The sequence below is a fragment of the Pseudophryne corroboree genome, chromosome 2, assembly GCF_028390025.1.
Source record: "Pseudophryne corroboree isolate aPseCor3 chromosome 2, aPseCor3.hap2, whole genome shotgun sequence".
Taxonomy (NCBI): domain Eukaryota; kingdom Metazoa; phylum Chordata; class Amphibia; order Anura; family Myobatrachidae; genus Pseudophryne; species Pseudophryne corroboree.
Window position 1 is genome coordinate 126,801,934 of NC_086445.1, and position 23,401 is coordinate 126,825,334.

The following is a 23,401-nucleotide window of genomic DNA, read 5'->3' on the forward strand; positions in this document are numbered from 1 at the left end:
CAGCTCTTAACTGCCTTTTTTCAAACACAGCCTGTAACATGGCAGTTAGGACCTGATTGGCTGGTAGTTTATCTCTCTCCATTTTATCACTTTCCAAGCGATGACGCATTTAGCCGAATATCTCCGTCATGACACTGCCTGTATCAACTGTAGATGGCAGCCACACTGCGCCCCATGACACAGGACTTTGGCGCTTCTCAAATATTGGTGGGGGGGGAGACACGAGCCGTTCACCATTTTAGAGTTTTTTTAATCTTGATTCAATGGGATACATCTCCTAAATCGCAAATGTATAAAGTGGAAGCATTTCCCATAGCAACCAATTAAATTATAGCTACATTATCAGTTATTAGAATATGCTATATAAAGGATAGCCAGAATCTGATTGGTTGCTATGGCTAACACCTTCACTTTTGTACTTTTGTAAAATCGCACTTTAGTAAGCTAATTCCAATGTGTTTTACGACTTGAAATGGAATTAAAAAACAAACAAAAAAACGTTAAACACAATGGGGTCGATTCTATTCGGCAACTTAAGAATAGCGCCGGGAATTAGCTCCCGACACTATTCAATTCAGCTGCTAGTGACCCGCAATTGTCGGGAATTCTTCTCTCATCCCCGGGGGCATGAGAGAAGAAACCCGACAAAAGTGCTGCCTCGCGGCCGGCGCGAGGCTGATTCTGTCGGGAATCAGCCTCGCGCCGGGGAGTTAAGTCGGAGATTGCCCGTTCTCCCGACAAAACTACCTGTTAAGTCGGCGAGAACGGGACATCGCCGACTTAACTGGAGCTGAATTGAATAGCGTCGGGAGCTAATTCCCGGCGCTATTCTTAAGTTGTCGAATAGAATCGACCCCAATGAGAGATCGGAGACATTGCGATTTGTGTAGTCCAATGTTTGCTTGTTTTTCTCTTATTAAAGATACATATTTGCTCCCAGATCCTGTCAGGAAGTCAGGTATGATCATAAAGCAGAAGCGGATTCATTTTGAGCATAATGAAGAAGAAAAAAAAATGCAAACATCAGTAACAAGACTTAATAGCAGTATTCATGACAACATGTTTTACCTTCGGAAGCAAATTGTTCAAGATGGTTTAAGGTCTGTTCCATGTACTGGGATTCTCTTGACAGCCTCTCAAATATAACATTATCCTTAAAAACAAAGAAAACTAAATGAACATTCAAATATTGGAGAATGAATAGTCATAAAACCTGCACAATCGTACATGACCTTTATCACACACAGAGGCAGCCATGTCATGGTATGACATCACTGTGACACTTCATGAACAATATCTTAGAGGCCCCAGGTACTTGGGAATGGATAGCCTGTATTTCCATTAATAATGATACAGTCTAAAACGCGGATGAATCCACAATGTATAAAAATTGTAGGTGCTCTTCACAACATTTTAGGTAAAAAACTACAGTATTTTATCACATCACTTAAATGAAACAACATATATCTCTCTTTATTAATCCACCAAAGATAAAATACAATGTGCAGGCCCTTTACACACACACCATAATAGAATGACACTAATATCTGAGGTATAATGGTTCATTATATGTGCCCTACTTAAGATGCAGAAAAGTGTCAGTATTATATAATTATTGGGACTATTTAAGAATGCCAAAGATACCACTTGTGTTAGGCAGACTAATAAGCCTTTATTTGTGGCCTGGCCCCATTTATGAGGTTCTGAAAAGCCTAACGTGGCACCATTAGCTCAGGGCCAGCTCTACCATTAGGCAGCTGCCTAGGGAGCTGGGAACTGGGGGGGCGCCACTGAGTCTGCCTATAACAACATTAGGGATGTCTCTGAAAGAAACATCCTTGTAGCACCTTATGCAAGTGGTGGTTGTGGAACTTGTAAGTCACACTTTCATCTGCAGGACTGGTGATGGTTAGGGGCAGTAGACTGAAGTACTGCCTAGGGTGCCGAGAAACCTTGCACCGGCCCTGGATTAGTTAGCGCCATCTTCAGATGGCATTAGCTGCTGCAGCGTATGGGCTAAAGCAGGAGTATTCAACATGCTGCCCTCCAAATGGCGTGGAACTACGCATCCCAACTTGACCTGTCAACGAATAGCATGCCATAATAGCAAAACTGTGACAGGGCATGCTAGGATATATAGTACAACAGCATCAGGAGGGCCGAATGTTGAACATCTCTGGCCTACTCTTTTGCCCCCCCCCCCCCCCCCCACCACCACCACCACCCCCGGCAGATGGACTGTGCAACCGGCCCACACATGCACAGTAGGGCATTGCAGCATTACACTAGCAGCTTTACAAATGGGCACAGTGCTTTGTGGGGACAGTCCCTCTCTCAGATGGGCCGCACAGCTTACTAAATAGCTTCGATAAATTGGGGTCAAAAACTGAATTTAGTAAATATTAACCGGGTAAAAAAAAACAATAAATATGCAGGAACTTACGATTTAAACAACAACCCAAAACTCTTTCAGTAAGTCTGTCCCTAGTATCCTACAACTCTAGAACATCTCACAATAGGCCGCCATTATATCTAGCATATTTCTCACTGAACTACATTATCTTATTAAATCACTCCCCAATCCGTTTAATCCATCAAACACAATTAATTAACTGAATATGCCATGTAGTCCAATAATTTATTATAAAACAAAGAAGCCAACGTCTTGGAATGTCCAAAGCCTGGCTATGAATAAGGCATTATACTGATGTATAGGATTCTGGAAGGGGATGGCTGGGAAGTGTCCTGATAGGTTTGATATATATACGTGAAACATGCTTAATGGAAATAGGATCTTTATCTTCGTCTTAGAGACAAATTAAAACAGAGACAGAAGAGTTTCTTTGGTACGCTGCCTCTGGTTTATATCAGGTCTACAAGAGCCATAAGTCACTGTGACACACAGTACAAATCCTATATATAAATCACATGTAATAATAATATGTGCAGGGTGGTTACCCATAAAGATGGTTTATGGCCACTATGCAATCTCACTAGAGTGGGGCTTTCTAGGCAGAATAAATTATGCACATCCCTATCTGTTACAGGACAAAAACCCACTTCATCCAACAGTTCATCTAAATTAGTCATTGTACACTTACAGGCTGCGCTGCATTCCTATATAATTTACATGCAGCACTCTGTCATATTTGTTTTTGTTACAGAATGAAAGACAGTAATGAGAAATGCATGTTCCTGGCATAACTTTCATTTTACACCATCATTTAGTAGTGTAAACTGAATAAGGGATATAAGAATATATCTAACATCATCAATTAACTTAGCTGTTAAGCCGGAAAGTTACATAGTGAAGAAGTTAGCACTTTGTGTGCGGTTATTGGGGGTCATTCTGACCCGATCGCTCGCTGCAGTTGGCCGCAGTGCAGAGATCGGGTCGGAACTGCGCATGCGCCAGCGCCGCAGTGCACCGGCGCATGGCAGCCGTCGTTGCCTAGCGAGACAGAGGCGGTCGCTGGGTGGGTGGGGGCTGGACGGCAGCGTTAAACCGCCGTTTAGGGGGAGCGGTCCGGCCAACGCAGGCCGCTGCGACCAGTGACAATTAACTCCCGGCCAGCCGCAGGAGCTGCACTGGCCAGGAGTTGCTCCACAAATACAAAAGCATTGCCGCTGTGCGATGCTTTTATATTTTTGCGGGGGAGGGGGGGCGGACTGACATGCAGGGCGGATTAGCCCTGTGCTGGGCGCCCCCTGCATGTCAGGGAAGATGATCGTAGCTGTGCTAAATTTAGCACAGCTACGGTCAACTCGGAATGACCCCCATTGTTCTTTCTTTGGCTTGCAGTCATTGTACAATGCAGGACTTCTCCAGACATTGGGGTCCATTCATGAAGCACTGAAGTGTGGAGAAGTGAGCCAGTGGTGAAGTTGCCCATGGTAACCAATCAGCATTGAAGTAACATTTATCATTTGCATACTATAAAATTATACAAAGCAGCTGATTGGTTGTCATAGGCAACTTTTCCACTCTTTACATTGCTTCATGAATGGACCCCAAAACCAGTCCATATTTCTCCAGCTTTTAACATCGTAACATCGTATATATAACACTTTACTCATAATTTTCACCGTCCTCCTCACATCAGCAGTACATATTGCTTCCGTATTATAGAAACCTGGACATGCCATGAACATGCTGTCTTTAGGAAGTTTAATGCACATTTATGGGGTTCCTGTTCCATTCAGCACAGAACATACAGAAAAGATATAGGGCCGGATTCAATCCTTATCGCGAGCGCCCGCTGGCAGCGATTCAAATGTTGCTGCCGATGGGCGCAAGAAGTTAATTTCAACTTGCTGCCCCCGGGGGGTAGCAAGATAAAATGAACGTAAAGAGATCCGTTTGGGTGCCCAAACGAACCTTTTCACGCTTGCGCCCATTACTTTAGTCGGGATTAGGTGCTTTGCGCACTTAAACCCGAGAGTAATGGGCCCGATCAGCGCACAAAGTGGGGGGGAACTGAATATCGCCCCGCGATCTCCCGTCATTTTAGACAGGAGATTGGGTGTGAATAAACAATTGAATTCCCCCTATAGAGGCAAAATACTGCAGTCTTAGGATCGCTGTTTTCCATTTTGGTCCATACTGCATTTACTTCATTATGCTCTATGAATATCACATGAGGTAAAGGAGGTTTAGACAACTAGTGGCTCTCCAGCTACTGTGAGGCGGTAGGTCCCAGCATTCCCTGCCAGCCTCCCAAATGATAATTCTAATCATGTGTTAAGTCTACAACAGTTACTAATGAGGTTTACATGACAAACTCCAGGTGATCTCCCACATTCTGATGGCCATAAACCACTTGTCACCTATGCTCAGTGAAGGGACCAGTTCAAAGGCTGAATCCATAATCCCATCAGCCTATGGCTGCATTGAAAAAGAAACAGTGCCTCATGAACAGAGGTGATGAACACCTCACTAGTCCCTAACAATTTGTTTTGCATTTTTTTGGACCATGCTACTGTGGCCTAAGACCAAACAATGGCTGCTTCCAATGTCTGTAAGCAACAGGTGCTCTTTATGATCTACCACCATCACAATCCAGTCATGGAACTCTGACTCTGTCAATGCAAATCACTGTTAAAATGGCCATGTACTGTACATAGATGAAGGCCAGAAACCGCTATTGGTCGAGAGACCCTGATGTGAACTTCACTTTCACACCACTAATATACAAGGATATTTGCCCATTTCCCCAAAGTCAGCAAGTGTTTTAGTCATACACTAACACACAGAGGCCGTTATATCCTATAAAGGTGGTTAAAGTAATAGTTGTATCACACATTAAATCACATAGAGCACTGCTCTGGAGCGGCCAGCATGCAGTGAGTAACTGTAATGCAATGCTTTGTGGCATGGTGGAAATGTGATGGCTTGGGAACAGGTTGGCTTTTGTGGTCTGATTTCTGGGAAACACACTCACAAGCCTCCTCTGGAGCATCCATTATTTTTATTATGTTATTTATATAAGTCACTTTTAATTTTAAAGTATATCTCTCTACAGTACAGCTCATTCCTATTCACGTTGTATTTAATTGCTTTATAGATAGCTGCTAATTAGGATATTTTTACTCAGACATTTAAAGCACATGATTGGGCCAATAATTCTATTAATAAAAGTAACAATATCTTGGTACTTTTTAAAGTTGCATTACCTTGAAATTCACATATTAAAACTACAAATGACAGGATATGTTCAAACAGCGTTGCTTGGCAATTCAGTCAATAATCTCAGATTCTGATAATATGGCCGCTGTAGCATTTGCGCTATGGCTATGTACACACAGCATTATTTAAACCTGTCTTTCATCCATTAAATTTTCAACAGGTGAAAAGACGAGAGACTTAGGTTCACAGTTCTAAGCCCCAATGTGCCTGTTCCGTCATTCACATTGCTAAGACAGCTGCACACAAGCATAAGGTTGATACCTCATTGTATCTAAGCCGAATAACCACAACGGATCGCTCTTATAGTAATCAATGTAAAAGTAGAAACAATTGCTCTATTCAGAATAGTTTCTGACAAAACATATGTAGAACACACTGCAAATAAACCTATGTACGTTTTAGGTCCTATATTTGTTTCCCTGCCTTCAGTTGCTATTTGCAATGTTGTAGTGGTCAGAATGACCAACTATTAAATATTTCTGTGGATCAAACGTATCATCAGCCATTGTATACTGGGACGTTTTTGCCTTCTAAACAGGTGGTGAGCAGGAGATGTTCCGATAGCTGTTTACGCTGATCAGGGCTGTGAGAGACCATGCATTACCTGACAAAGCCCTGGTCGGTGGAATTCCAGCTAACGCATTATTGCCTCACAAAGCGACTGTGGAGGTCATCAGCTGCTGGAGTCACTACAAGGAACTACTGTGAGTTCTAGAACCCCAGATGATAACAAGGAAGAGGCCTTTCTTACTTTGTTTATAATTAAGGACCATAGGCTACTGTGCATTGTTACCTATACATACAGAGCAGACAGGCATTGTGGAGGCAGTATTAAATAATATTCATGAGAACGTAGCCTACCAATAAGAACTCATGAGGCATTAAAGCATTTTGGCAGCAATTTTAAAGACTGATCCAGTCTTCTTGATGACATATGTAGCCTATCAATACTCATCAATGTCCTTTCTGAAGCAAAAACTGCCTCAGTGATATCACTGTTTCTTAAGGAATTAATAATCATTACTATAAAACTGACAGAATGGCTGCCTCACTAGGTCTATGTGGTGGTAAACTTTAAAAGGGTATATACTGGCTGTTTATAGCTAAGACAATGGGGTATATTTACTAAGATTCGTAATTTCCGAAAATAGGTCAAAGTTCAATCACGAATGACATCGGCAGTGTAAAACTGCAACTTTTTGAATTGATTACGACTAATTTACTAAGCTGTTGTATTCGTATTTTTCTTTGCTTCCGATGTCGATGTCATTCGTGTTTTTTTACCTAATTTGACGGCAGTGATTAGCAAAACACTGCCGTTTTTTTTTTACAATCAATCTCGGCCGGATCTGTGTGATCCGTGCTGGGGTTCGTATTTTTTTTTTTTTTAAATTAAACAAAGTAAAATCCTAAAAAAAATTGCGTGGGGTCCCCCCTCCTAAGCATAACCAGCCTCGGGCTCTTTGAGCCGATCCTGGTTGCAGAAATATGGGAAAAAAAATGACAGGGGTTCCCCCATATTTAAGCAACCAGCATCGGGCTCTGCGCCTGGTCCTGGTCCCAAAAATACGGGGGACAAAAAGAGTAGGGGTCCCCCGTATTTTTAAAACCAGCACCGGGCTCCACTAGCTGGACAGATAATGCCACAGCCGGGGGTCACTTTTATACAGCGCCCTGCGGCCGTGGCATCAAAAATCCAACTAGTCACCCCTGGCCGGGGTACCCTGGGGGAGTGGGGACCCCTTCAATCAAGGGGTCCCCCCCCCCCAGCCACCCAAGGGCCAGGGGTGAAGCCCGAGGCTGTCCCCCCCCATCCAATGGGCTGCGGATGGGAGGGCTGATAGCCTTTGTTGTAAAATAAAAGATATTGTTTTTAGTAGCAGTACTACAAGTCCCAGCAAGCCTCCCCCGCATGCTTGTACTTGGAGAACCACAAGTACCAGCATGCGGCGGAAAAACGGGCCCGCTGGTACCTGTAGTACTACCACTAAAAAAATACCCAAAAAAACACAAGACACACACACCGTGAAAGTATAATTTTATTACATACATACACACATACATACATACTTACCTTATGTTCCCACGCAGGTCGGTCCTCTTCTCCAGTAGAATCCAAGGGGTACCTGTTGAAGAAATTCTACTCACCAGATCCAGTGGTCCAGGCTCCTCGGCAAATCCAGGGATAATCCACGTACTTGAATTAAACAAAAAAACGGCTGCCCGACCACGAACTGAAAGGTGACCCATGTTTGCACATGGGTCACCTTTCCACGAATGCCAGAAACCCACTTTGCCTTCTGGCTAAGTGGGTTTCTTCAGCCAATCAGGGAGTGCCACGTTGTAGCACTCTCCTGATCAGCTGTGTGCTGCTGTCCTCACTGACAGGCAGCACGCGGCAGTGTTACAATGTAGCGCCTATGCGCTACATTGTAATCAATGATGGGAACTTTCTGCCCTGCGGTTGACCTAAAGTGACGTCACCGCTGAGCAGAAAGTTCCCATCATTGGTTACAATGTAGCGCATAGGCGCTACATTGTAACACTGCCGCGTGCTGCCTGTCAGTGAGGACAGCAGCACACAGCTGATCAGGAGAGTGCTACAACGTGGCACTCCCTGATTGGCTGAAGAAACCCACTTAGCCAGAAGGCAAAGTGGGTTTCTGGCATTCGTGGAAAGGTGACGCATGTGCAAACATGGGTCACCTTTCAGTTCGTGGTCGGGCAGCCGTTTTTTTGTTTTATTCAAGTACGTGGATTATCCCTGGATTTGCCGAGGAGCCTGGACCACTGGATCTGGTGAGTAGAATTTCTTCAACAGGTACCCCTTGGATTCTACTGGAGAAGAGGACCGACCTGCGTGGGAACATAAGGTAAGTATGTATGTATGTGTGTATGTATGTAATAAAATTATACTTTCACGGTGTGTGTGTCTTGTGTTTTTTTGGGTATTTTTTTAGTGGTAGTACTACAGGTACCAGCGGGCCCGTTTTTCCGCCGCATGCTGGTACTTGTGGTTCTCCAAGTACAAGCATGCGGGGGAGGCTTGCTGGGACTTGTAGTACTGCTACTAAAAACAATATCTTTTATTTTACAACAAAGGCTATCAGCCCTCCCATCCGCAGCCCATTGGATGGGGGGGGACAGCCTCGGGCTTCACCCCTGGCCCTTGGGTGGCTGGGGGGGGGGGACCCCTTGATTGAAGGGGTCCCCACTCACCCAGGGTACCCCGGCCAGGGGTGACTAGTTGGATTTTTGATGCCACGGCCGCAGGGCGCTGTATAAAAGTGACCCCCGGCTGTGGCATTATCTGTCCAGCTAGTGGAGCCCGGTGCTGGTTTTAAAAATACGGGGGACCCCTACTCTTTTTGTCCCCCGTATTTTTGGGACCAGGACCAGGCGCAGAGCCCGATGCTGGTTGCTTAAATATGGGGGAACCCCTGTCATTTTTTCCCCCATATTTCTGCAACCAGGATCGGCTCAAAGAGCCCGAGGCTGGTTATGCTTAGGAGGGGGGACCCCACGCAATTTTTTTTGGCAAAAAAAAGCACTTTCCAACCCCTTCCCACTGATATACATGCACGGATCTCATGGATCCCTGCATGCATCTCAAATCACGAATAAAAAAAGCAGGTCTGTTTTTTTTAAGGACTTTTTTACGAATTGTAATTTTTCACGGCAGTGTTTTGGGTTTTTTTGCTTTGCACTTCTTAGTAAATGACCGAGATTCATACTTAAACAGGCGTAATTTGACCGATGGTGTATTCATTCGTAATTTTTTACCTGAACTAGAAAAAAATTACGAATGCCCTCATCACTGCCGTGATTAGTGTTTAGTAAATGACCGAGATTGACCGAGATGACACTTTGATGAAAAAACGGCATCTCGGTCAAAATCGGGAGCTTAGTAAATATACCCCAATGGATCTACATTGTAATTACACTGTAGATTCTCTTTGTCCTAGCTATAATTGTCCTAGACATACAACTGTCATAAAATAAAAAGGTATAAAATACAATTCTTGTATATATTCAGTATAATGCCCCTACGTTAGCCATTTAAAAAAAAAAAGTACACAATTCAAATGTATTCAATATGAAAGAGCACTGACTATGAGGGAAATGAGTTTCCAGCGAGTCTGCCCGGTGTTTTAACGTGACAATCATTTAAAGGCTGTTGGTTGTCCTTATTAATAATTATCACATTAAAACAATGACTGCGTCCCTAGATTTGACACTTACTGTTTCTTTTTTACTGTACCTATATCTGATCCCATGAAGATGCTGCCCTTAACAGGTGGAAGGAGATACTGGAGTTGCAACTGTCTGTAATGGGGTTTGAAGTCCTTTACCAGTGCCTCATGAACAGTCAAGTTACTACAGAACAGTGGGGCAGATGTATTAACCTGGAGAAGGAAGTGATAAACCAGTGATAAATGCAAGGTGATAAGCGCACCAGCCAATCAGATCCTAACTGTTAATTTACATATTGGAGCTGATTGGCTTGTGCATGTATCACCTTGCACATATCACTGGTTTATCACTTCCTTATGCCTTCTCCAGGTTAATACATCTACCCCATAGTGCTAATGAAAACACACTGTAGATTACAAATCCATTTTGGAACAACTAACACCAGAAAAGATAGAAACTTACTGCTCCTTTGCAGTAAAGCCTGAGATGTCCTGATGGAGTGCGGACGATTACAGACATCCTCTTTCTGTTGCTGAAGACACAAAACAAGAAAAAATCCTGTCACTGGGGAGAGAGGGTTATAAGCAAATATATCACTGTTACTGTAAATGCATGCCGCTGTTGTTGGGACTGTCTGGGATTCTGTATCTGGAAATACACAATTGTATGTTTTGAAACAATACATATTATATACTGTATATATTTATTTTATTTTATTAATAAGACTGGAAGCTATAGATTCCCCATGAAAAAGTAGAATACACAGCAGACAATACATGGCTTCTAGTCCCTACCCACTGACTGTCACGGTATCCGGTCTATAGCTCTACACTAAAAGGTCTGCAGTCAATAGGTCTATTGCTAATGGTCGACATGCATTAGGTCGTCATGGTGAAAAGGTGAACCTGCAAAATGTAGACAGTTCAAAAAGTCGACAGGTTAAAAGGCTCGATATGACAGTGGTCGACACAAGTTTTTTAATGTTTTCAACTTTTCATACTTTACCATCCACATGGACAATGATTGGGAATAGTAACCTGTGCCGTGCGCAACGATCGCAGAGCGAGGCACCTACCCCAAAGCATGGCGCACACTAATGGGGCTTTTCTGTGGCAGAAAAGTGACAAAAAATGTGTAGACCCCCCCCTTCCCTAAAAAATGTGTAAACCTTTTATGTGTCAACTATTTCTGCCGACCTTTTGGCCTTGTCGACCTTTTCTAATGTCTACCTATTCCATGTCGACCTTTTGATCCTGTCAACCATTAGTGGTTGACCTATTGACTGTAGACCTTTTTAGTGTAGATCTAATGATCCACACCCGACTGTCACCCCTACCACTGCCATACTATGTGGCAAACTAAAACAGATTTGCAGAACTTTATTGCTTGCAGCCATTTGTCTTGGGGCTCCAGTTGGAGGGTGGAGCTACACTTGTGCACTTTACTAACTAGTTACTAGGTAGTTATGCAGCTATAAGGAAATTGCATCACTTAATAAAAAAGTAATTACACCAATATAAAATAAAGTTATACTGTCACGGTGTGTGTGTACTGTTTTTATTTGTTTTTTTTTTGTAGAACTACAGGTACCAGCAGGCCCGTTTCCCCCCGCATGCTGGTACTTGTGGTTCTCCAAGTACCAGCTTGCGGGGGAGGCTTGCTGGGACTTGTAGTTCTGCTACAAAAAGCAATATTCTTTTTTCTGACACATGGCTATCAGTCCCCCATCCACCACCCTTGGATGGGGGGGGGGGGGGACAGCCTCGGGCTTCACCCCTGGCCCTTGGGTGGCTGGAGGGGGGGACCCCTTGATTTAAGGGGTCCCCACTTCTCCAGTGTACCCCGGCCAGGGGTGACTAGTTGGTGATTTAATGCCACGGCCGCAGGGACCAATATAAAAGTGTCCCCCGGCTGTGGCATTATCTCTCTGACTAGTGGAGCCCGATGCTGGTGTTAAAAATACGGGGGACCCCTACGTCTTTTGTCCCCCGTATTTTTGGCACCAGGACGGACGCAGAGCCCGGTGCTGGTTGTTAAAATACGGGGGAACCCCTGTCATTTCCCCCCCGTAATTTTACAACCAGGACCGGCTTAAAGAGCCCGAGGCTGGTTATGCTTAGGAGGGGGGGCCCCACGCAATTTTTTTCAGTTTTTTTTACACTTTTGTGCTGTCCATGAAGTCGAATCCAGGACACACACTATCGTCAATTGGTCCGTTTTTCGACAGCGGGACTGTCGAATCCGTTTTTTATTGAATATGTCGAATTCGGGTCCCGGCAGCCAGGATTCGACGGACGAATTGTGTCGAATCCAAAAACGGTCGAATTCCAGTGTCTCCTATATTGCAAGGTATGTGCACTACTTTTATATGGTCACAAAACTTCTCTGCAACTGTTTGGACCAATAACGCTACCAAGGTTTTCTATGTGAGGCCCCAACTCTGCGGCAAACATCTCTTAGAGCTGACATTACCCATTTACATCTAGGAGAGAGCTGCAGGTGGCTCCGATTCATTTATAGTCAAATGCGGGGAGCGGTTTACATTGATCTCTTACTGGCCGCTGGAGTCCACTGTACAAGATGCTTCCATATCCTGATACTAATAAAACAGCCGCTGAGAGCGGTCTACTAGGAGTTAACGAGTGGTAAAGCAGAGGCACTGAGCAGTGGTGAGGGGAGAGTGTATAATGGGGTGGGAGTGCTTTCCGATTTATGTATGGGCCATTCGATTGGAGTTCTGTAAATAGACTCATCATAAGCCTGTAGATCTGCAATTAGACCAGAGACCACATTGTAGGTCTGATATATATACTGGTCACTAACTAGAGATCTACTATACTGTACACTATCCTCCATATTACTGATCTGATAATCATTAGAACTCTGTTGTATGCTAGTAAAAAGAATACACAGACAGTAAGACTAGAGGGCTGATATACTGTACAATACATTGCAGTCTAAAGGTCTGTTATATACTGCATGAGCCACCAGATTACTTTAGATACTAGACACCAGACTGGTGGAATGCTTTTTGTAGTAGACCTGGTCTACTTTTACACTAGCCACCATACTGACCTGTATGTTGGGGTGGTCTTCAGTTTGCCGGCTGTCGGGATCATGGTGCACAGTATACCGGCACCGGAATCCCGACAGCCGGCATACCGACACTTTTTCTCCCTCTTGGGGGTCCATGACCCCCCTGGTGGGAGAATAAATAGCGTGGCGCGCATAGCGTGCCACCGTGCCCACAGCGTGGCGAGTGCAGCAAGCCCGCAAGGGGCTCATTTGCGCTCACCACGCTGTCGGTATGACGGCAGTCAGGATTCCGCCGTTGGTATGCTGGTCGCCGGGAGCCCGGCCGCCGACATACCATACTACACCCTGTATGTTGTAATGGGCTCTGCTTTGTATAATATTCACCATAATGGATTATCTTTTGCATGCCCCGTTCCCGTCCCCTCCAGGTGTTAAACTGCATTCTGAAGAGAACGCAGTTTAGGACCTTGTACATGCGTGTACCACCGGACGCGCAGATCTGCAAAAATTGCTTCCCATCGATTTTTGCACATCAGCGACAGGGTCTGAATCAGGCCCTTAGCTCAGTTTTGTGCTATACACTCTCCACCTGATTGGAAGTCTGCTATACTGTATATTAGGCACCAGATTAATATCTACTACACACATGCTACCACACGTCTGGAAGCCATCTCTACACCAGCTGGCAGATTTTAGGTCAATTCTACCAGACTTGCTTTATATACTAACTACCAGACTAGATGTATTACTTATATACTAGACTGGGGTCTTCAACAACTAACTCTAATTGTCCAGGTAAGAGAATTCACTCAGTTTTGTCTACTTGCCATCGGAATGCAACGCCTTATGGTAAATGTAGTGTCAGATGTAACAATCCAGACATTGGCTATATAAAGATGGGTTTTGCAATGTGATGATTCCCTGTATGCAGTAATGTAGTATTACTGCATGATTTTCCCCACGACAACAGTATTGGGGCAGGTGATAGGATGAAGCATAGTATAGAGTCTTTGTTTGGGAGTAACTCGGAACGGAGTTACTGTACTTTGCTTCAGCAGATGCATTTATGTTTCAAGACTATAGAAGTCTCTTCTCAAGGCATGTCTATAGTCTGGAAACATGTTTGCCTTGTGGAGGGAAGCAGGAGCGACTTTACCAGAGACTGCAGGGCCCTGGGGAATTCTGGAGTTTCCTTATCACAACTGCCCATCCTCTGTCCTCATCTGGTAGGGTGACCACTCTGACATTGTTGTAGATATAATCCAAAGTTGACACATGACGTGTATATGATACCACTTGTATGTTTCTTTACTAGATGTATTAAATATATTTTTACTTGAAATCCTATATGCTCCCTTGATGTCAGCATTATTTACAGCCTTCAGAGGTAATTGCAGGCACCTTTATTAAACAATAGGGGGTATATTCAATTGGTGTCGAAAACTGCCGTCTGTCGAAAAGACGGCAGTTTTCGACTTTTTAAGGTCGAATCGTGATTCGACCTATTCAGTCCCAGCAGTTTTTATTCGACAAGTCGTGGAATTCGACTTGTCGAATAGTACGTGAATCAGCGGTATAGCTGCTGATTCACGTACTTTTGAGTGAAACGGGGCCAAATTCGACAGGATTTAGCCCCGTTTACGACCATCTCAGTCCGACATAAAAAAATGTCGGACTGAGATGTGGGACCCAGAGGAGGAGGGGGGGGGGGAGCCGCAGGGAGGGGGGGACAGCCGTGGGCAAACAGGGGAGATCAGCGCTACAGCACAGCGCTGCAGCAGGATGTCTCACAGCCGCGCCGCTCACGGCAGCGTCCACCCGGCTCCAGCAAGTGAGGTCATGCTTGCTGGAGCCGGGTGGACACTGCCGTGAGGTCTGGCGGCTGTGTGACATCCTCCTGCAGCGCTGCTCTCCTCCGTCTGCCCGCGGCTGTCCCCTCTGGTCTCCCTGCAGCTCCCCCCTCTCCTCCTCTGGGTCCCTCATCTCAATTCGACTTTTCAAAAGTCAAATTGAGATGAGATTGAATAGGGGTTGTCGGATCCATTCTGACAAATGCATGTCGGAATGGATTCGACCCTAATTGAATATACCCCTAGGTCTCCACCACCTTAGCAAATTTGAATGGCTTTGCTCATTTAAACAGGTCCAAGTACTTCTCACTGCCACTCCAGCTTTCTTAGGTAATTAAAGCAGTTTTTCTCAGATATCATTATTTGACTACATATTGGTATAAAGCATTTTACCATTGATTTTAAACAGACTACACTATGATGTATTCATGTATATTTAGAATTTCATGGTATTGATAAAAGGAATGTTTTTAATTTCCACTTTATTACTATTTATTTTTCAAGTTTAAAAAACACCCGATTAGTCCATCACCCTCCTATTATTTGCAGTCAGCGCGTGCCTAATGAGCTTTTTTTTTTTTTTTTTTTTATAGTATTTCACTAGGCCAGAGATTGGTCGGGGGAGTAGGGCATACGAGGGGTGTGTAATAAGTTTCTGGATGTGCAGTGCATAGGTAGAGTACACACAGTCCGACTGTAAAAGCTGACTAAAGTTCACTAAAGTTAAATGTCAAGGCACAGAACCGTATATAAGCAGCACTGCACACAGAAGAAGTCAGCATGTTCACTTCCTTCACAAACTCATTATGGAACTTAACAGAAGCCACTGGAGAGCCATGATCTTCTACGACTACAAGAGTGGTCTGCGACAGAAGGAGAGTTTTGACCGAATGCGAGCTGCTTTTTGGGGAGGAAGCACCATACTGAACCCTGTGTTTGAGTGGTTTGCAGAATATCAGCATCGGAGATGGTCCCTGGAAGACTAGGAGCCCTGCGGCCGACCTGTGAATGCCGTCACCAAGAACAACATTGCTGCTATGCGGGCCATAGTTCAGGTGGACACCAAAGTGACTATGGCCCAGTTAGAGAAGGAGATAGGCTTTACATCGGGATCCATCCACTTCATACTCCACGAAAAGCTTGCCCTGAGCAAGGCTCTGCATGGTAGGTGGCCCACCGGCTGACTCAAGAGCAGAAAGAGGCTCTGGTGACTTGGTGACGCAACATGCCGGCCAGGTTTGATGGCAGTCACTCAAACTATGTCTGGGAGATCATCAGTGGCAATGTACCCCCCCCCCCCCCCATCACAGTTCCAACCTCGAGACCAAACAAAAGTTAGCCCAGTGGATCCCAGTCGGGGGTGTGCTGCCACAGACGTTCCGTCGTGAGTGCAGTGTGGCCAAGCAGATGTTTTTACAGCCAACACTAGTCACTCATACAGCAACACACCGTTACTGGGGACTGGTATGCCAATCAATGACTGCCGCAAGTGCTGGAAACCATTTCCAGGTGTCGTCCAAGAACTCTTGCCCTTCTCCATCACTACAATGCACCTGTCCACAAGACCAGAAAGTGGTAGATTTTCTGGCCCATGAATTCATCCAGGAGCTTGGTCATTTGCCGTAGAGTCCAGACCTGGCCCCCTGTGACTTCTTTGTGTTCCCACAAGTCAAGTGCAGGAGGCGTGGGATTCGTTTTGAGTCACCGGAAGCTGCAGTGGAGACCTTCATCCAGCTTGTAGAAGATTGGTACAGCTTCTTCACCATGTGGTTTGAGTGCATGCAACTTTGCATAGACTCCTCTGGCAAATGCATTAAAAAAATTTAATGTTCACAGTTTGTAAATATAATACTTTTTGTGCATCCAGAAATGTATTGCACACCCCTCATATTTAGGTTCTGTTTGCCTTTTATTCTCATTATTATTATTTCAGGTAATTCATTATTGGTATTTCATATATTTTATTTTATACATTACTGTGTGATTTTATATGTGTTATTGTATTTGCTCATTAAATGATTTTTGCCTTTTATAAGAGACTTATTACTGAAGATAGTGCATCTCTTATCTTGTTTATTCTGAATTTTTTAAGGATTTGCACAAACCTTCCTTCAACGGGTCACATGACTTATCAAGACATTCACGCAAAATATCAATGTCACAGAGAAAGGGGACATAACTTTGGGAATTTGCGGTGGAACCTAGGGTTATATGTTGACTATTTTTGTTTTCCACTTTTAATTTATATTTTGAGGTGATCATACCAGAGCACACGGGCTTTATCCAGCCCACCTCCATTTCCTTAGTAACAGATAGCTGGTAATAGTCATTTTATGCTCACTGATATGCAAGATAGCAAACATCACTATTCAGAGTGACCTATTAATGCAGAGATAAATGTTGGGAAAGAGGAGGCGGTGCTGGATCAACTCTATCCTGCTCTATCATGGCTGTCCAAGCTTGGAGGAAGTTACCATGAGAAAGCCTGTTTCCACATTAGGTTACATATTGTCGCTGTCTTCCGTCATTTGGCAGCAGACAAGTAGTTAAGAAATTAATTGCCTAATTATTTTATGTTCTAAACTACAATCACATGTGGAGATTACAGTTCCACCTTATACAGGCTGAGAAGAACGGTATGGTCTATGAAGTAGATCTGCGGTGCAAGTAACAAGACGACCTTCAATGTTAAACAAACACACATTTTTGCTCAGTGAAGACGTATTGCTCGTGACTGTTGTTTGGCAGCAGGGCCTGGATGTGGGCTCCTCATTAGCTGGACTTTCCTAGAAGATATTAAAGGTAATGGGATGGAGTCAATTCAAGTTCAGGAAGCCTAGTCTTGCCACGGGACTAATGAGGACATTGTACAGTTATGCTTTGTGCTATTTATTCTAAGCTGTGTTGGGCACCTCTTCCTAATCAGAGTGTTTATATGCGTTTATATTGCATGTATGTAGTAATGGTAATATATAGGGAGGCCAATCCCGAGATCGGCGGGATCCCAGGATTTGGGCCTAAAAATGCCGGGATTTGATTCCCGGGATTGGATGCTCCAATCCCGGGATTCATGGGATTACACTGCGCATGTGCGGGAGGGAGGGTGTGTAAGTAATACTACTTACAATTAGGCGGGCGGCAGCCATAGACAAACGCTGAACGTGGCGGCACTTCAAATGTGGCGCCGGCCGCCAGCCAATCAGAGCTGGCGGACCGGCAGCCAATCAGGGAAGCTGCCGCAGCAGCGGCAGCCAATCAGGAGCGACTGCTGCGGCCGCTTCCCTGATTGGCTGCCGGTCCGCCAGCTCTGGTTGGCTGGCGGCCGGCGCTTCATTTGAAATGTCGCTGCGTTCAGTGTGTCCATGGCTGCCGCCCACGTAATAGTAAGTGATATTACTTACACCCAGCCTCCCTCCCGCGCCGCTACCAACCCTCCCCGCTACCTACATCCTCCCGCCCAGCTACCTACACCCTTCCACACCGCTACCTACATCCTCCCGCCCAGCTACCTACACCCTCCCGCACCGCTACCTACATCCTCCCGCCCAGCTACCTACACCCTCCCGCACCGCTACCTACATCCTCCCGCCCAGCTACCTACATCCTCCCACCCAGCTACCTACACCCTCCCGCACCGCTACCTTCATCTTCCCGCCCAGCTACCTACACCCTCCCGCACCGCTACCTACATCCTCCCGCCCAGCTACCTACACCCTCCCGCACCGCTACCTACATCCTCCCGCCCAGCTACCTACACTCTCCCGCACTGCTACCTACACCCTCCCGCACCGCTACCTTCATCTTCCCGCCCAGCTACCTACACCCTCCCGCACTGCTACCTACATCCTCCCGCCCATCTACCTACACCCTCCCGCACCGCTACCTACATCTTCCCGCCCAGCTGCCTACACCCTCCCGCACCGCTACCTACATCTTCCCGCCCAGCTACCTACACCCTCCCGCACCGCTACCTACCCTCCAGCGCTGCTCCCTACACCCTTCTTCACTGATCCCTACTGCAATCCCGGGATTGAGCGTTTTTCAATCCCGAATCCCGGGATTGAAAAAACGGCCCGGGATTGGCCTCCCTAGTAATATATACAACTACAAAGATTATAGCCTACAGTTCCCCACCTGGGGAATCATGTGCCCACTTCTATGGGTGATTCACTGTTTAATGTGTGAAAATGCTGTTGAATAAAGAGGAGCAGAATTTGTTCCTTCATAGACGGAGTCAGTCTATTCTGCCTGGAGATTTCAACTAGGAGAGTATTATTTAATTTAAAAATAAGTATATAATAATAATTTTATTTATAGAGCGCTCTTTCTCCAATAGGACTCAAGGGGCTAAACAGATATAATGAACATAATATAGTACAGAAACTATGAAGTACAGAAAAGCTTCTTCACCAAACTGCCGTCTCTCATCCTGTGTCCCACGCTAACTTTCTTTCCCAGCTGTGTCACCCCCGTCTGTGTGCCCCTCTCCTTTAGAATGTAAGCTTTCACGAGCAGGGTCCTCTTCCCTCATGTGCTTTTACGTCTCTCACTTAACCTATCTTCTTTTCAATACTCCCTTTGATAGCACCAAATCCCTTGGTTTTAAGCCTCCCTGATACTTATTTCAGTGCCGTTTACTGACGCAGCTATGTTTATATACCCTGTAATTGTCCTATATTGTATTGAACTGTAAGTCAATGTCTTCATGTTTTGCTTATTTGTTTACTCTGTAATTGGGCGCTGCGGATCCCATGTGGCGCCATATAAATAAATAATAATAATAATAATATTAATAATAATAGAGGTACTAAAGGGACATTAAGGAAATGCTGAGTAAACAGGAACGTCTTGAGTCTGTTTTTGAAGAATTCTAGAGTGGGGGCCTCTCAAACTATACAGGGAAGGGAGTTCCAAAGAGTCGGAGCCGCATGGCTTAAAGCTGACCCCCAGTTGAATTATGGGAGAGTCTAGGTACTGCTAAAAGTCCTTCATATACAGATTGCAGTATTTGAGCGCAACAGTATGGAATCAGAAGCTGCTTCATGTACCTTGGGCCCTGGTCATCAGAATCAAATTTATTGACCAGATATACATCAGTACAACTGGAATTTATCTCCGGTCAACTGCACGCGCCCCCCCAAAAAAATCACAAATATTCAACATATAAACATTAAATAAAAGCAGTAAGCATACAATCAATGGACCAACGGAAGTAGGGCTTTAAAAGTCAGTAAGCCAATCTGGAAAGCGATTTGCCATCTTACAGGCAGCCAGCGGCAGGAGTACAGAATGGGTGTTATGTGGCTGGAACAGGGCTGGTTCACTAATAGCCCGGCAGCTGTGTTTTGTACTAGCTGTAAGTGGTGGGAGACCAAGGAAGAGGGCATTGCAGCAGTCTAGGCATGATGATACATTGCATGTATGACTTTTGGCAGGTCTTCAGAAGGAATTAAATGCTTGATTCTAGATCCTGTGCAAATAAAAGTTATTTCTTTCTATGGAAAGAATTATATATAATTTGCTTTTTGTCAGGACATTTAAAAATTATGTGGGATTGTGGTGGAGAGGCAAAACCACCTGTAGAACACACATTCCCATAAAACTATTCCCACACCAAAAAACAAACAAACAAAACACAGGTAAATATACCTGCACCTAAGAATTGTGGGTATGTGTATGCAAATACAGATGTAGCCATGCTCATCTGCTTGGCGCGCCAGGCTGCGACTATTTGCAGCCAGCGACCGCTCCATTAATTCCATTAGGAATTAATGAAGCAAGATCACCGGCCGCAAAGCTGCAGCAAAGATGAGCATGGCTATATCTGAACTCAATCATGTCAATGTATTTATTTATTTATTTATTTTTGGCGGGGGGGGGGGGGGGGGGTAGAGGGTCAGCGCTAAGTAGCAGGAGCCCGACCCCCATCATTACATTGGAGAAAAATAAACCACCTCCACATTTCTGCCATCAATGGCAGAGAAACTTCGGACCTCAGCCTCCATTAGCAAAACCATCGACCATCAGTGGCAAACCATCCATGTGTGCTATCCACTGATGGCTAATGGCTTTCCCTACCCTGTGGATTCTGTTTCAGTGTGACACTGTGGTGTGTAGTTAAAGCCATCACTATACATACTTACACCTTATAATGTTTTAACAGTTCTGAATATAAAATGCCACTGAAAAAGTGCAAGACACCTACATTTAATGGAGAATGCCGCCTTTGCAGAATTTTATGCTGCACCTGGTTTTGTTTATGTTTGTTGCATAGGTCTATAACCATATGCTCAGGTTTGTATACTTCATATAATAAAGTATTATTAGATCTGTTATGTCCATGAGTACCAAATACTGTATCAACAAAACTATCTGGCCAATGCAATCCTCTGAAGGCAGAGTTCCCCTTTATATTTAGGTAATATGTGGCTGCGGACATCTGGTGTATTTTTTTGTACATCTGACAAATATTCTAAGCTAGTATTCTAAGTTTCTCACTAGTTTTATTCTCTTTCAAATATATGATCCGTGAAAAAAATGGGCAACCCCAGCAACAGAATGAATTCACGCTTTATGTCACTAATACATCAGGATTTCAAAAAGGAAAAAAAGATTTGCCTAAGGACTCAATAATAATCCGTTCATTATTTTCCTTCTTTGAGTTTATTATACTTGAACATTAGATGTGTAAAAGATACTCAGTGATCTCTTACATTAGCTGGAAATATTTTCCTTGTGGTAAGAGGGGTAATGTGAACCAATACACTGTTCCGTTCTCAATGATCAAATAATGATATAATAATATACATCAGGGCACAGAATATTGATTGAACTAACAGATAGCATGAATAAAAAGATAAATACACTGCATGAAGGAGATCCGCAATTAAATTACTGATAAGTGGTGGATAAAGTTACCTTGAGAATTCCAACACATTGAGAAGTTCAAAGCTCTGCTCGGTACCCATCTAGGCAGAGAGAAAATAAAGCTGTATTGCCAACCAAGAAAATAGTGTTACGTTTGGTAACAGCGCCACCTTCTGGATTTGTACAGTAGACTTGTCATGTTTCTAATAATATGACTGAATGCGGTTAGGTACTCAGTACAGGTTGAGTATCCCTTATCCAAAATACTTGGGACCGGAGGTATTTTGGATATCGGATTTTTCCGTATTTTGGAATAATTGCATACCATAATGAGAGTCTAAGCACAGAATGCATTTATGTTTCATTTACACCTTATACACACAGCCTGAATGTCATTTTTGCCAATATTTTTAATAACTTTGTGCATTAAACAAAGTGTGTGTACATTCACACAATTCATTTATGTTTTATATACACCTTATACACGCAGCCTGAAGGTCATTTAATACAATATATTTAATAACTTTGTGAATAAAACAAAGTTTGCGTACATTGAGCCATCAGAAAACAAAGGTTTCACTATCTCACTCTCACTGAAATAATTCTGTATATCGGAATATTCCGTATTTCGGAATATTTGGATATGGGATACTCAACCTGTAATACTATATGTATAGTCAGCAAAAATAATTCTAAATTGCATTGACGGTCAGATTTTGTAGAAAGAGATTACATGGAAAATATGTGATGTGTGTGGTTTAAATATTTTAGACACAACTTAAAAGATGTCTGGAAGACAAGTGTAAGCAAGCGGATGATGAATGGTTGGCGCAGTGGATAGCATGGAGTTTGTATGTTTGCTTGGGTTTCCTCTGGGTGCTCTGGTTTCCTCCCACACTCTAAAAACATAATGGTAGGTTATTTGGGATTGGAAAGGCATAAGCATTTTGTGATGGAAATTATTTCTTTTAAGATAGTGTATCTCTTGATTGTATGGTAGAAATCTCTGCTGCCAAGCGTCCCAGCTCAGCCTGGGGTTTCATTCCCATTAAGAAAGTGGGAAAAGGGTGCTGTGTCATACATTGCTGCTAGTCAGGCACTTCATTTACTCATTCAAGTCAGTGACTTCAAAAATATGGTGTCTAAGGAAACATTTTGGTCAGCAGAGCCGATGAGACATTAAATGAATGGAAAGATAGTTCCATCTCCTCTACAACATAAAATATCACTTTCAATTAATAAGAAAAGATTTTGTAGAGTTTTACTTACTGCATCGATAATGACAGAGCGTGGCGTCCTGCCAGTAAATGTGTAGCCCAGTTTCCTTGCCCCTTTAACTAGCGCTCCTTCATCTGCAAAATATATAGATACCATTATATTATAAACACACTTTATATACAGGTGACTGTACGTAGCTGGCTTGCGTCTTTCTGACTCCCCAGATGGTCCCTGGCATCAGTGCTCAATAGTTGCTCTCCCACTCCCAGAATTATACTCAGTAATAAACAGAATATGCAAAGAGCACCAACGCCAGCTTATAGTTTCTATAATGAAATGTGCACAATAAAATAATAAGAATTTACTCACCGGTAATTCTATTTCTCGTAGTCCGTAGTGGATGCTGGGAACTCCGTAAGGACCATGGGGAATAGCGGGCTCCGAAGGAGGCTGGGCACTCTAGAAAGATCTTAGACTACCTGGTGTGCACTGGCTCCTCCCACTATGACCCTCCTCCAAGCCTCAGTTAGGTACTGTGCCCGGACGAGCG

At 44.1% G+C, this 23,401-nt stretch overlaps 1 protein-coding gene across 1 annotated transcript in view; it reads right to left on the reverse strand.

The window, feature by feature from the left end:
• Positions 1 to 23,401, reverse strand: part of ATP8A2 (ATPase phospholipid transporting 8A2) — a 1,320,460-nt gene that overhangs the window by 789,998 nt on the left and 507,061 nt on the right. Inside the window, exons 18-21 of the mRNA XM_063951698.1 lie at positions 22,903 to 22,985; positions 21,685 to 21,734; positions 10,343 to 10,412; positions 1,069 to 1,153 (exon numbers count right to left, since the gene is read on the reverse strand). Of these exons, the coding sequence (XP_063807768.1) occupies positions 1,069 to 1,153; positions 10,343 to 10,412; positions 21,685 to 21,734; positions 22,903 to 22,985 (288 nt within the window). The remainder of the gene's footprint in view (positions 1 to 1,068; positions 1,154 to 10,342; positions 10,413 to 21,684; positions 21,735 to 22,902; positions 22,986 to 23,401) is intronic.